This window comes from Xiphias gladius, chromosome 14 (genome assembly GCF_016859285.1).
Source record: "Xiphias gladius isolate SHS-SW01 ecotype Sanya breed wild chromosome 14, ASM1685928v1, whole genome shotgun sequence".
In the NCBI taxonomy this organism is placed as follows: Eukaryota; Metazoa; Chordata; class Actinopteri; order Istiophoriformes; family Xiphiidae; genus Xiphias; species Xiphias gladius.
In genome coordinates, this window is record NC_053413.1 from 1,124,200 (window position 1) to 1,138,679 (window position 14,480).

Consider the following 14,480-nt stretch of genomic DNA (forward strand, 5'->3'; position numbering starts at 1 on the left):
GTCCCTCTCTCTCTATTCGGCTGCGTTGCAGGAAAATTGGGCAGATTTTGTTTTTCCCAAAGGAAGCACTTTGATTCAGTATGGGGATGATTTGTTGGTTTGCACCTTGTCTGAAGAAAACTGCATCATTGATACAAACGCCCTATCATAAATATTTGGCATCGCACTCCAGTTGGTGAAACAACAAGTGCGCTATTTAGGACATGAGATCTCACAAAACCAATGGAAAATTAGCAAAGACAGAATTAAAGCAATGTTGTCAATGCCTAAACCGGAGATGAAAATACAAATGCTGAGCTTTTTAGGATGCACAGCTTACTGCAGACAGTGGATCTGTGAGTATGCTAAACTAGCTCAACCACTCTGACATTGCACCGAACACTGGAATGACTGCACAAGACCCACTGACTTGGATTCCTGAAGCTAATGACTCTTTTGAAAATTTGAAGGAAGCTTTGGCTTCTGCACCTGCTTTAGGTATTCTTGATATATTGAAAGATTTCAGCCTAGTTATTGATGAGAAAAATGGTTTCTAAAGCGCTGTTCTGCTGCAGAAAAATAGTGACAAATTTAAGCCGGTTGCTTACTATTCACAAAGACTTTTTTCCTCCTTTTTCCAGACCAGTAGCTGCAACTGCAGCGGTTATAACGGCTTCTTCTTCTTTGGTAGTTTACAGACCGTGAAGGTTCTGGTTCTACATGCTGTAGCTGCCATTCTTTTGCAGGCCAAAATGGCTCATTTTACTCCTACACTCTTCATTATTAAAACATGGTGAGTTTGCCACTTGTCAGTTTGGAGAGATGCTTTATGTTGAATCCAGCCACTCTTCTTACCGAAGCGGCAACTCCCAGACCTGATCTTTCTACCACACCTCTTTCTAATCCTGATCTAGTCTAGTATGTGGATGGTCAATTTATCTATAACCACATAGGTATTCCAGCCCAATGGGAACTCCTATAATGACACCAGGAGTTAATTCTTCCTTTAGTTTTTAATTTTTCCTTAAACTTTACCCTGATGAAGATCTACTTACTGGAAGGTTGGCTTGATTGTTAAATAGTTGCATTTGACCTAAGTGCACAGAGTCTTCCTTTCTCATGTTTCTGTTGTTCTTACACTTCCAAAAGCAGTGAAACACTTGACACTTGAAAATCTTTATTTTTATCCAGCAATTAGTCGCAAAATTTAAAACAAATATTATCTTGAAACCTTTTCTTCCTTAATGCCTTTACGGAGTTTAAATTAAGCCCCTAATCACTGGATTTGCTGGTATAAATACATTATTTACCAAGCAACAAGAAGAGAAGTTTAACAATGGACAGTGTATTAGCAATTCTGACCTTGTTTTTCATTAAACCAACATTAGTAGGTACTGGTCTTTCACATTAGAGTGAGTGACTTTCTTGTGTATGATGTTGAATTATAAAAGACTTTTCGTCATCAGTTAGACAATGACTTTTTCCAACTCTGTGGCAACATTCTGGGGGCTTTTGTGTTGTGCTGCACAGTATAAAATGATATGGTGATTGCGCGTAATGTTTTGAGAAGTGATTAAACACTGGAAAGGTATGAAGTGAAGCTCCTGCAGCAGCTGCTGAATAACAGTAACAGCAGGGTCTGTCCATGGTGCTGAAAACCAGTCTGGAGCCTCAGGGCTTTGAGGCTGCTTCCTCTCAGGTTATTTTTTTCCTAATTCACTTGGCAGGCTGCATGCTAACAGGTAGACTGAGATGCAGATTTGTTTGCCCTCAATAGAGGATTATAACGAGAGTAGTCTTTAGTTTGTGCTGTAACAGAGCTGAAACGGTATGCCGAGAGACACGCAGAGAGGGAGAGAATCAGTCAGAGAGAGAGGAGAGGATGATGTCATAGTTTTTAGTCGGTGCCATGGAAGAAGCAGATGGCTGCAGCCTTACACCTTTTCCTTCTTTCCTGTCTCCGTCTCCATCCCCAATATCAACCTCAGTATCAGGACTCTTCGAGGACAAACCGAGGAAGCAGAATCCGTTCAGATAGGCTGGAGAAAACAAAGCGGAAAACCCCTCCCGTCGACTGGATGTGAGAGGATCATCAACCTAAGGAGAAGCCCAATAAAGACGTGATATGGACCATAATATCGGAGCAAGCAAGGGGCTATGTGCAGAAGTCCTTTTTGTCTTTATTCTGTATTATGATCGGGCGGCAGTGTAGAGGAGCTAGTCCTGCCCAGAAAGGAGGAGGAGTAGGAGAGACACGCAGTAGGGTGTCGACGGAGAGAGGCAGGGGAGAACAGGAGGGGAGGAACAGAAGAAAAATAATACAGTAATATTACAAGCTTCTAATAATGGCGGCTAAATCGGACGGGGTCCTGAAGATGAAGAAGAGTGACGTGGCCTTCACCCCCTTGCAGAACTCCGAGCACTCCGGCTCGGTGCAGGGGCTCCACCCGGGCGGCCAGCTCGACTCTGCGTGCACCGGGGACAGGGACTTCGCCAACGGGGAGTCGCGGTGCTGCGGTGGGGGAGGCACCAACTCGACGTGCCTTCGCCTGGGCAGGGAGCAGCAGAAATACACAGTGTGGGACTGCCTGTGGATCGTAGCCGCAGTAGCCGTGTATCTGGCCGATGTGGGCACCGACGTGTGGTTGTCGGTCGACTACTACCTCCGCCGCGATTACTGGTGGTTCGGCCTGACGCTCTTCTTCGTGGTTCTGGGCTCCTTCTCAGTGCAGCTCTTTAGCTTCAGATGGTTCGTTCACGACTTCAGCACCGAGGACGGCGCAGAATCCGCCGCCGATTTCTCACACATGGATGGGAATAAGCTGCTGAGCGGGTCGGCCTCACACGGCGACGTTACTGCTCAACATCACCCGGCCACGCCACAGAGACAGGCGTCGACCGCTAGCAAGAACACCACGACCAACAGCACTGCGAGCACCGCGGTGGGCAGCAGGAGTAGGAAACGATCGGCCTACTACTCCTTTTGCGTCTGGTTTGGCCAGTCCGTCATCCATATCCTCCAGCTGGGCCAGATATGGAGGTAGGATGGAGGCCGGGATAGAGGCCTTGGGATGGGTAACAATGATGATGTGTGAATGCGTTTGTTTATTGGGTGGTTGTGTGTATGGAATAAATGAATGAACGAGCAGAGGGCTGCTGTGAAAGCACTTGGCACTCTTGGCACCATGGTGGCCTCTGAATGTTGCCAGCTCCTACAGCATGGCTTAGTACGATCCCCTCTATAGGGCCAAAAAATATGATACAGTGGGAGGTCAGTTCTCTTCTATACGTTTACCAATGGGTGGTGAAAAAAGAAAGCAAGCTAAACAGGAACGATACTTAACATCTTGTATTAAGAACACAGGGAGTTTGCCCTGGGCTGTCATTCACACCTGATGTCTGCTGATGCTGCTGATATTTTCCCTCTTGGTGACACTGGAAAAAACGTCCATAGCTTCTAGAGGGAGTCATGAGTCAACCCTAACTCAAGATAGGCTACACAAGGAGGCAGTTTGACACCAGCTGGTAACTAAAAATTACAGCTGTGACATTTTTTCCATCTGAAAGGTAGTGGAGTAGAAAAGGGCTGGAAGTAACAAGTAATCATTTTAATTACTAATCTGGAGATTATTTTCCCCTTTTATCATTTTGCCCAAAAATGTGATAAAATAGTGAAAAAAAGCTATCAATTTTACATCTCAGAATGCAGAGCCTAAGCTGCCATATTAAAATGTCTTGTTTTGTCCTACCAACAGTCCAAAATCAAAAGATATTTAGTTGACTGTCAAAAAAGACAAAGAAAATCAGCATATCAAAAAGCAGCAAATCCTCGGATTCCATTTTTGTTGGGTTTTTTTTGACTGACTAACCAGTAGCCTCCTGGCTATACTATTTGATTATTTCTTTTCTTTGCTCTGATAAGTGTCTAAATGTATTTGTTTTTCATGTAGCCTATTTTTAAGTAAAGCAAGTGCAGAGGGGTAATAATCAGGCACCTTTAAATAAAGTTGATGGTGACTCATATGATAAAATATTCACTTTTGAGAAAACAATCTCACCACAAGGTCCATTTAACTGTACTGGAGTTTTCAATCATATCATATGATCTTCATCAGTAGATATGCCCAGCTTTCATGGAATTGTCAGTGTTCAAATTTGAGTCTCACTTTCAGGACTTCTTGTCCATATTGGCTTTAAAGCTGAAGGACAAACTGACTTAAAAGTCCTTAAAATTCACAGAAAAAAATTAAAATTTTTACATATACAACTGAGCAAACTTAATGGACCTCCTAGTGAGATAAGGACTTAAGGAGAGAATGTTAATTTAATTTTGTTGTCAGTTACGTCATATGTAGTGAGAGTGAAAAAAAATAGCTTAAATCGAGATTATATACTAAATATATGTATGAATATATGTACTATAAATATACTGAGTGTATGCATGACCATACACAAGAGTGGGAGGCCTAAGCTTATTTGCTTGTATGGCAAAATATTTCTACACCAGATTTCCACTAAAATTGAAAGCTACACAGAGCAATGGATTGCTAAATCCCCCATATCCCCCAAACAAGAACACATGACCTCAGGGTCCTCAGTTGTAGTTATACCCCTGGCTGCAGCCAAAGTATTACTGTCTGCTTGACCTGTCCTGGGTTGCATATACTGTAGATAATAGTATACTGGGACTTTAGGTCTGCCCTGTGACTTTTACAGTGTATTGTGACATTTACAGTGTAGTGTGTAAAAATGTATAGTACCATAACTGTTCTCTATCCTTTCTTTCACCTAATTCATGCTGGATAGCTTACAGCAGCCCTATGACCCTAAGCAGGTGTAGATTTTAGATTATGCTTCTTTCAGAGTTCATAAGTTTAAACCTGTTTTGTCCATCAGAGGTGATACATGATGCAGAACTCCAAACGTCAACCAGAAATGTCAGAATGGAACACACAAGGTGAATTTTATTATGTGTAATTTACTGTTCATTTTTCATAGCATGTTATAGTGTATTATTTTTGACATTGATTATTAAAGATATTAATATTTACATTAGGAATTGACCCCAAAGCAGTTACATTAATGTAGTTTTTATTTAACATGACCAACAGGGGCCAATAAGTGCTTTCTTTAGTGCAGAGGTGCAGAGACGGTACGCTCTGTCATGTCAACTCAATAACCCTGAATACATAAACCAATCCAATATATTAACCATGTATACATATCTTCAGTGTTTTGTAAACAACAACTTTAGATTTTAAATTGAATCTCCAGGCAGCCAGTGTAAATAAGACATACACTTTGCTGTGATTGTCTGCTTTTGTGCAACCAACTACAGTGGTTGAGATACACACTTAATAAATGGAGCAGCATGTATCAGAAGAGAAACGACACAACCATATATTGATTAGTAAGTAAAAGTAAACAACCAATAATCAGAAATTGAAAAAAGTTCTGAATTGCCTTTGAAAATCTGGAGTGGACATTGTAAACTGTAAAGTCCATGAAACTAAAGCCCCTTCATGCCTGTTTTCTCAATTTCAACGCAAATACCTTCTCCATTTTGTTACTGATACCTTTTTAACACAAATCTGCAGAGAGATATTGTTCACCTCTCACAGATGATTCTTTTCAGCTGCTCTTTGCTGTAGGGGTTTTGTTGCTCTACCTTCCTTTAAAATACTCCAAAGGCATTCTTTTGGATTCAGTTCAGAGACCATACTTGGCCACGTCATATTTTTCACTTTTTTCTTCTTTAAAACTCTGTGTAACTTTCGCAGTGTGTTTGGGATCAGTGTCATGTTGGGAAATTCCTCTCCTGCCAAGCTTCTTAAGACTGGGAGTCATTTTTTCATTCAGTATTTGGATATTAAAACCGGCATTCTAGTGCCATCCATAAATGTTGTCTCCCCTACACCTTTTGCACTCATGCAGCCGCATATCAGCACACTCCCACCTCCATGTTTTATGGTCAGCACTATGCAGTCACTGTGGTAATCTTGGCCAGGTCCACACCAAACATGCAGGACCCCGTCAGATCCAAACAAATTTATCTTGGTTTCATCCAACCTAAGAATGTGCTGCCAAAATTCATCAGGCTTCTTTTCATGTTCTTTGGTAAAGTGTAATCTTGCAGTTTCGTGCTGTTTTGTGAGCAATGGTTTTCCTCTTGGACGCTGTCTGTAGACATTAACTTCATGCAGTGTCCTGCGCACTGTCTGATCAGTCACTGAAACACCAGCTTCCAAAGATAATCATTGTACCAAATCAGAGGCACTTACCCGTATGTTCTTCAATATAATAATCTGTGTTTCATCTTACGTTCTGTAACCTACTGATGCTCTTGTACCCTCTCCATCTTTGTGAGGTCTCACAATCTGGTTTCTTACTTGTTCAGGCAATTTCTTACTATGTGGCGCCATGTTGCATTGAGAAAGCTGTGTTGTTCACAGGTTATTTTATAACCTTGTTCAGGCAGTTAGCCCTAAATGGAAATCACAGGTGTAGTCACTTTTTTCGCAGTGAGGTTGTACTTTGGGGCCTGTATTTTCAAAATAGTCTATCTAACCTATTGTTTTGAATAATACATAAGATCAAAAATAACTTAAACGTAAGAGGACTAGGTCAAAACCTAGTATATGGCTGGACCATGTATGGTCAATGTGCGAAATTTAGGACATAATTGAAAACTGTTGTGGAACCACTGTAAGTACTTTCAATTTAAAGTAGCTAAAATCTACCCCAAAAGTCGCAAAATGCCGCTAGATAATGTAACATGCTAATTAGCATATTCATGACAAGATCACTTTATACATCTATAAAGCGTACGGTCTAGACCTGCTTTATATGAAAAATGCCCTGAGATAACCCCTGTTATGAATTGGCACCCATGCCATAACACTGCTTCCACCATGTTTGACAGATGATGTGGTGGCTTTAGATCATGAGCTGTTCCTTTCCTTCTCCATACTCTTCTCTTCCCATTATTCTGGTACAAGTTAATCTTGGTTTCATCTGTCAAGGGAATCTTGTTCCAGAACTGGGCAGGCTTTTTTAGAAGGTTTCTGGCAAACTATTAATGTGGCCTTTCTTTTCTTGAGTCTTACCAGTGGTTTGCACCTTGTAGTAAACCCTCCATATTTACATTCATGAAGGTGCCTATTGATTGTAGACTTTGACAATGATACGCCAACCTCCTCAAAAGTGTTCTTGACCAGGCTAAATGTTGTGAAGGGGGTTTTCTTCACCAAGGGAAGAATTCTGTGATCATCCACTTTAATTGTTTCATTTTTTGGTGTTGCTGAGCTCACCAGTTCATTCCTTCTTTTTAAGAATGTACCAAATTGGTAATTTGGCCACTTTTAAAGTCTGTGCTATCTGTCTGATAGGTTTGTTTTGTTTTTTTCAGCCTTACGATGGTCTCTTTCATTTGTATTAACACCTCTTTGGAACGCATATTGAGGGTTCCTGTGAGCATCTACCAAATGAAAATTCAACACTTGGAATCAACTCCTGACCTTTTATCTGCTTAATTTGTCAGGAAATAATGAGGGAACTTCCACACCTGGCGAGACACTGATAGTCAGTCAGTTGTCCAAATACTTTTTAGCCTCGGAAAATGAGGGACTATGTATGACTCTAATTGTAATAATAACAATGTAATAATGTCTGTAATTCCTAAGGAGTTAATGCAGTATTTTTGTATATATATATATATATATATATATATATATATATATATATATATGTACCTAACTGAACATTTGAATAACTCTAAATATACAGCATGCTTCCAGCTAGATTAGAAAGTAGTGGTAGTACGAGTTGTAGTAGAGAGGAGTTAAGCGTGTCCCAAAGTTTGGCCATTTATTTGGTTTTTTTTTTAGATTTATTTACTTGGTTATGGTGCAGACAATGTGCAACTTACTTTTATTTTCAATATCAAGTAATGTATTAGTTATTCTTTCAGTCATGCTTTTCATCTGCAGAATGTCAAAATAACAGTTTAAATTCAGCAAGTCCCAGGGTGAAAGGTATGTCTTCACATTTCTTATTTAGTCTGAACAACAATCCTAAAGCTGGCGACACAGTTTTATTCTTAATCATCTAACTGAGCCTACAGTTAATATGATAACATCCTTTTTACTCCCATCAGTCTTAAACTTAATGTATAAAAATTTGAGATTTTAAGCCTTTATGACACTGATGACACTTTAATGTGTGACATTCCAGACAAGAAAAGTGTTAAATACCTTGGAATTCCTATTTCAAAAAAATCTTAGGGATCAACAAAAAACAGTTTAAAGTCTAAATAGAAAAAAAGATTTGTCCATGCTGTCCAGCCAAAGTTTTTTTTGAGACTACTAGACCCTTTCGCTTTGTTCAACAGTCTGTTTGTATAGAAATAAATAACATTAATTTATAACTAATTTTAGTTGGAAGAACAAATGCCATTTGAAGTTTTAGCAGGTCTGAGAGATGAAAGTCGCTTATAAATATTGGACTTAATGGATGTTAATGATATCTTTAAGTTAAGATGGATAATAGTATATTTGAAAGCTCCAGAATCCTTTTGGTATTACATACCTGAGAATACATTTTTGGAAAAATGGGAGGCCTACACTTTGTATTATTTATTAATTATGTGTTGTGCACAGTTTTTATCCCCACAACACTTTTATATGGAATAACGAATACATAACCAGAAAGATATTTAAATTATTATATTTGCAGCACTGGATTGATTAGAAGATAAATGTCCTCACAGACTTACAAAATGATAATTTTCAAATCCTTAGTTGTGAGGAATTTCTCATGTGTAAAGCCTTTCCTATTACATATAAAGAATTTCAAACTTTGAATTAACCTCTTAACACACTTCGAAATAATTGTATAATTGATATAGAAATTTTTAAAAATATATTGTAGAAAAATATACTTTAATTGAGAGTTCTGTGTATTTCTAAAGCATACATTTTTGAACTTTGTTTTTAAGTATATTATTTTTATATTTTAAACTGTTTGCTCAAAATGATCATAACAATGCACTGAAAGCAAATTTTAAAAATACAGGTATTTGAATAACGTGACAATTTAGTATATTTTAAGTTAAATTCTGGGATAATTTTGAAGTGCACTTATTCATATCTGTATTTTGAGTAAATTTCTTGTACATTTCTTTTGGAAAGTGTCAAAATTAATTTCTGCCATAATGCACTGAAAGCCCATTTATTGTGTATTTTTCAATAAAATGTATAATGTGTACAAAATAGCTACTCTTGCAATTGTTATGTAACATTTAAGAAGTTTTATACTGGCAGAGAAGTATCATGTTACAAAACATCTTACAAAACCATGTTAAAAAACAAACTTAAAGGACTATTCAAAACTACAGGTGCGCACAAGAAAATGTTAGTGTTCTGCTAAACAGTAAGTTGTTTAAAGTTGACGCAACCACTAAATTGTGATTTTGCAAGTGGCAGCTCACCCACACTACAACAGACAAGTAAATGGTCGCTACATTGTATGCAAAAAAAGTTCACTCACTGCATTAACACATTGCAATCATAACCAGTGTTCAAAAAATTGGAACATTTCATTATTATTTTTTAATTGAGGCTACTGGAAAACAACAATAACTGGAGAATGTGTGTACAGATTTAAAAGTTGTTGACAGCCCATCATGGGTATAAGACAGAACTGTGGAAGTTTGGTTTTTATCTGGACGATCGCACACAGACAGTTGAATATGCTTAACTTAAATTTCTGTCATTGGGAACATCTCTAGTCCTACGTATAGTAGCTTTCACAGTTGCTACAATAAAAATGGAGCACATTCCATCATCTTCCTCTCCCTCCTCTTGCCCACTTCCATCACCTTCCTCTTGGTCCTCTTGTCCACTTCCATCATTTCCCTCTGTCCTCTTGTCCACTTCATCATCTTCCTCTCTGTCCTCTTGTTCACTTCCATCATCTTCCTCTCCCTCCTCTTGCCCACTTTCATCACCTTCCTCTCAGACCTCTTGTCCATTTCCATCATCTTCCTTTTTCTCCTCTTGTTAACTTCCATCATCTTCCTCTCTGTCCTCTTGCTTGTTTCCATCATCTCTCTCTCCCTCCTCTTGTCCACCTCCATCCCCTTGCTCTCAGTCCTCTTGTCCATTTCTATCATCTTCGCTTTTGTGTTCTCTCCTCAAAATTTCTCTCTTTTGCTGATCACATCTTGTCTCAACTCTTCCATCTCTCCCAGCTCATTTTCATCTCTACCTTGCTGGATCCTGTCAATTTGGCAAGTATCTGCAGTACTATGATCTGTAAGACAAATCTGAGACAAATGTAAAGCAATTAAGTGCAGCTTAAGTCTTACAAAATAAGTGCAAAACAAAACAGCAGTAATTAGATACAGGCCAAATGTAATGCAATCCAAAGGTCATTGGATAAACAGCCCACTAACCCAGTCTATAGCACAGAGCTGTGTGAAGCTACTGTATAAATGTAAGGCTACTATCGTAGGCCTGGCTATATGGCACATAGTCTACCTCTGGGAGGGCCATACAGTCTCAAACTTTTGGTAGAACAGTATTGGGTTATAAAAAAAGACATTTACTATTGTAGCCATTTTTTCTCCTGCATGTACCTTGTCAAAAACTTTTCTTCTGTAAACAGATGTTCTAGGAACTGAAGATGTACAAAGAAAGCTCTTTTAGAACAATTTTGTCAGTTTCTGCGGATACAGTACAAACAAAAATAATTAAGAAATTTGAAAGAGCAGGTGCCTTACCCACTAACTAAGCAGCACTTGTGGTTATTTTTCCAACAGTTCTCAGAGTAAAAGTCATAAAGCATGACAATAAAACACCTATTTTTTAAAGCTTTTAAAGAGTGTAAGGGTTCTGTGCGTACGGAAGTATTGCTGTTACACCAGACCTGAAAAAGGATCAGTATCACATTATAATGTGAAACGTTTATTGTTATAACAAGCTGTTTTTCACTCTACAGTAAGATATTTTCATGTTATAACAAAAATTTTAACAATATTACGAAGAAACTTATTCCTTTATAACAAGAAACGTTTCTTATTATAACAAAATGCTGCTGTATTTATCTTGTTATAATGTGAAACATTTCACATTATAATGTGATATTGATCTGTTTTTTTGTTTTCTGGCAGGTTGGTAAAACTTTTTCACATTGTAGTCCACTGTCTATGAAGATTCTCAATCAATCCAGGTCATGGTGTTTCTAAGTGCTATATGAAGGCAGCTGGACTTGCTTGAGGTTCCTTAAAGACGTTTCACCTCTCATCCAAAAGGGTTGTTCAGTTCTGGAATGCAATTAAAAATACCATCTTCAGTCCAGAACTGAAGAAACCTCTCAGATGAGAGGTGAAACATCTTCAATAACCTCAAGCTGGTCCAGTTGCCTTCATATAACACCACTGCATTTCACCAATTGTGTTTTTGTGTATCTTTTTCTGTCGAAGTCTTCTGTATTTTGTTGTTCTTGTTGTCTCTGGTTGAGTCTCATAGGAATTTAAATGTCTCTTCAATTTTTGTTTTGATGCAAAGATGATTTTGAATAGATAGGTCTGTGACAAATCAAGTGTAGCAGTTTTGTTGCTCACTTGAAGCTAATCAGAGCCTACAGATGTTACTTGTTACATTGCTCCCTAGCTCACTCATTTGAATACAGGTTTGCAGGTTAGGGGAACACAATTTCGTTCCAATTTGCCCCTTATTACTTATTTAATAAAACAGTAAAAGTGCAAAGTATATCGCTCATTCTTGGTAATTTCGACCAATTTAATCAAGTGACTTCCCAGCCTGACTTTGATGACAACGATAACAGGCTTGAAATAAAATGGCCCACAAGAAAAGAACCACAGAAGACGGTGCCTGCTAAAGTGCAGCTACTTGGAGGTTAGTTTGGATTTTACCTATTTTTTCCCGTATTTGTTTTCAGCTGCTAGCTAACTGCTTAATAGTGGTGTATTATAGGGCATAGGTGTAGGCTAAATTTTTTTTTACTCTTGTCATTATAGCAGATTTGTTCAAAGAACTCATCACAAGGAAGAATTTATTCCTGCTAGGTAAAGATATATGGATTAAGGAGGAAAGCAGGGGTGTGCATATGAAAAAGAAAATGTGGGACACCAATGTGGAGGAGGCTAAAAGAGCCATGCTGGTGAATGGATATAGATAGTCTTGAAAAAGTCATGTTTCGATGTGACAGTTAAATTTGATCTGCGTTTTAATGTTAAATGCGTAGCATACATGCTTATATGCTAGCTCAAATTATCAGGTAGCTAGTTAAACGTCCAGCTGCATTCCAGAGGACTTAACATTATGTATTATTTAGACAGTGGTGGAAGAAGTATTTAGATCCTTTACTCAAGTAAAAGTACCAATACAGAAATGTCCAAAATTCCAGTACAAGTCCTGCATGAAAAATCCTACTTAAGTTAAAGTATTGAAGTAAAAGTACTGATTTGGTCCTCTGACTGATATATTATTATAAATGAAATCATTAGATAATTAATACTGAAGCATCAGTGTGTAAGCAGCATGTTACTGTTCTAGCTGCTGGAGGTGTAGCTAGTTTGAACTACTTTATATGCAGTTTTATATACAGGGACACCAGATAAGTCTGAGAGGTTATGAGGTGATTAATGGGAGAGGAGAGAAGAAAAAACTGTTATTCGACTTTTTCCCCTAATCTTTGATTTTTAGTGAGATATTGGATCACAAACCATGTGAGACATTTAGAGGGACAAATCACTATTTGGTGGAACTGTTAACAAATCACAGACATCTGAAATGTGACCCTGACTACACACTGCTTTTTGTAAAACATCAGAAGCCAAAAAGGTTGGAAACCACTGGTTTAATCTTTAACAATGTGTTGTATTTTAAAAGCTTGTTATATTACCTATTGTGTAAAATCTCCATCTTAAAAGCAACTAGTAACTAAAGCTGTCAAATAAACATAGTGGAGTAGAAAGTACAATATTTCCTCTGAATGTAGTGGAGTGGAAGTATAAAGAAGCATAAAATGGAAATAGTCAAGTACCTCAAAACTGTACTTAAATACAGTACTTGAGAAAATGTACTTAGTTACTTTCCACCACTGTATGCAGATGAATTCGAAACTTAGTTGCATAGTAGTTGCAAGCAGCCAAGGTTATGTATATAAGGCACAGTTTCAGTAGTAGGCATAAATATTTTATAAAGTTTATAACAATTAGAATCATACAACTTCATGTTATTCGCAACTTCATTTAGGCTATGTCTTTTGCCACTGCTGCTGCACTGTTACTTCCATTGCCTGTGGTCTGATTAAATTATTCAGTAGTGTTTTCTCTAGTATAAACTCATCCTGGATTTAATGACAGTATGCCAATAACAATTTGACATTGTGAGGATATTGTTATAAATCTCACATTTTTACAGGCAAAATCAAACCGAGATAAAGAGGCAGCCAGGGGACCAGGTGTTACAAAAAAAAGACTTGCCTGTCTTAGAAGAGGGCCTTAGCCACATAAGATCTCCACACCATTTCTGAGGAAGAATGTCCACAAAGTATTTATGGTGTAAGGCATGCTCTTGGCTACATTGTTGCTGTAGTGTGGTTCAAATACTACATAGTGTTTTATAAACAGGGCTTGAGTTGAAAAGAATTGGACAGAATCCATTCCTCTTGTGATGCATGTTAGTTATTGCCTGATTTGTGAACAGACTAGGTAGTTTGTCCCCCCCCTAAAGTTGACCGAAGTTTATAACAATGCCAACATTAACTGGTGTGGTATTTAATTGTTTTTTATTATATAGTGTTATATGTAGTACAATTCAAATTTAATATTTTTAGGATATTGCTACCCATTTTCTTACTTTTACCAGGCAAAGCAAGCAAAAACTAAGAAGGCAGCCAGAGATGTGGTGTTAACCCCTGGCATTCACCAACTACTCCTGATCATCGCACCGGTTCTGATGACACCACAAACATAAGGAGTCCACAATGTCCTGTCATTGTAAGCCATACTTTTTTCTTAACTGTTTGCTGTGTACTCGCTCAGACACAAACTCTTTCTCTGTTGTATTGCTTTTCACAGCACTATTCTCTTCATTTTTTTGAAATTTCAGGGCAAATCCTGGAATGAAGAGTTAAGTTTATCCTCAACCCACATTTATAATGGCGCTTCGAATGATAGGTCAGATAAAGGTCTTAGATCTTACACCCAACTGTGTGGAAGACTTTATCACGTAATTGTCACACAATCAAAAAAGTGCTTCACTCAACCTGTGATTCAACCTCAACTGTTGTCTCTAATCTAATGTTGTCACTCATACAGATTATAGATTTTTTCACTCTAAAGAATTGTGTCACTAGTAGAGTGCATACAGACCCAAATATGGTAAGTTGAAAATGTGACTCTATAACCACAGAGATGAGAACTCAAAAGCATGACTCTGAAACAGGCACAGGTTTCAGTGATCAAACTCTTT

The 14,480-nt window shown here is 38.1% G+C and overlaps 1 protein-coding gene across 1 annotated transcript in view; it reads left to right on the forward strand.

Annotated features, from left to right (window-relative positions):
- The first annotated feature begins 2,324 nt into the window (after positions 1-2,324).
- xkr4 (XK related 4) overlaps positions 2,325-14,480 on the forward strand; it is a 34,995-nt gene continuing 22,839 nt past the window's right edge. Inside the window, exon 1 of the mRNA XM_040144153.1 lies at positions 2,325-3,019. Within this exon, the coding sequence (XP_040000087.1) occupies positions 2,325-3,019 (695 nt within the window). The remainder of the gene's footprint in view (positions 3,020-14,480) is intronic.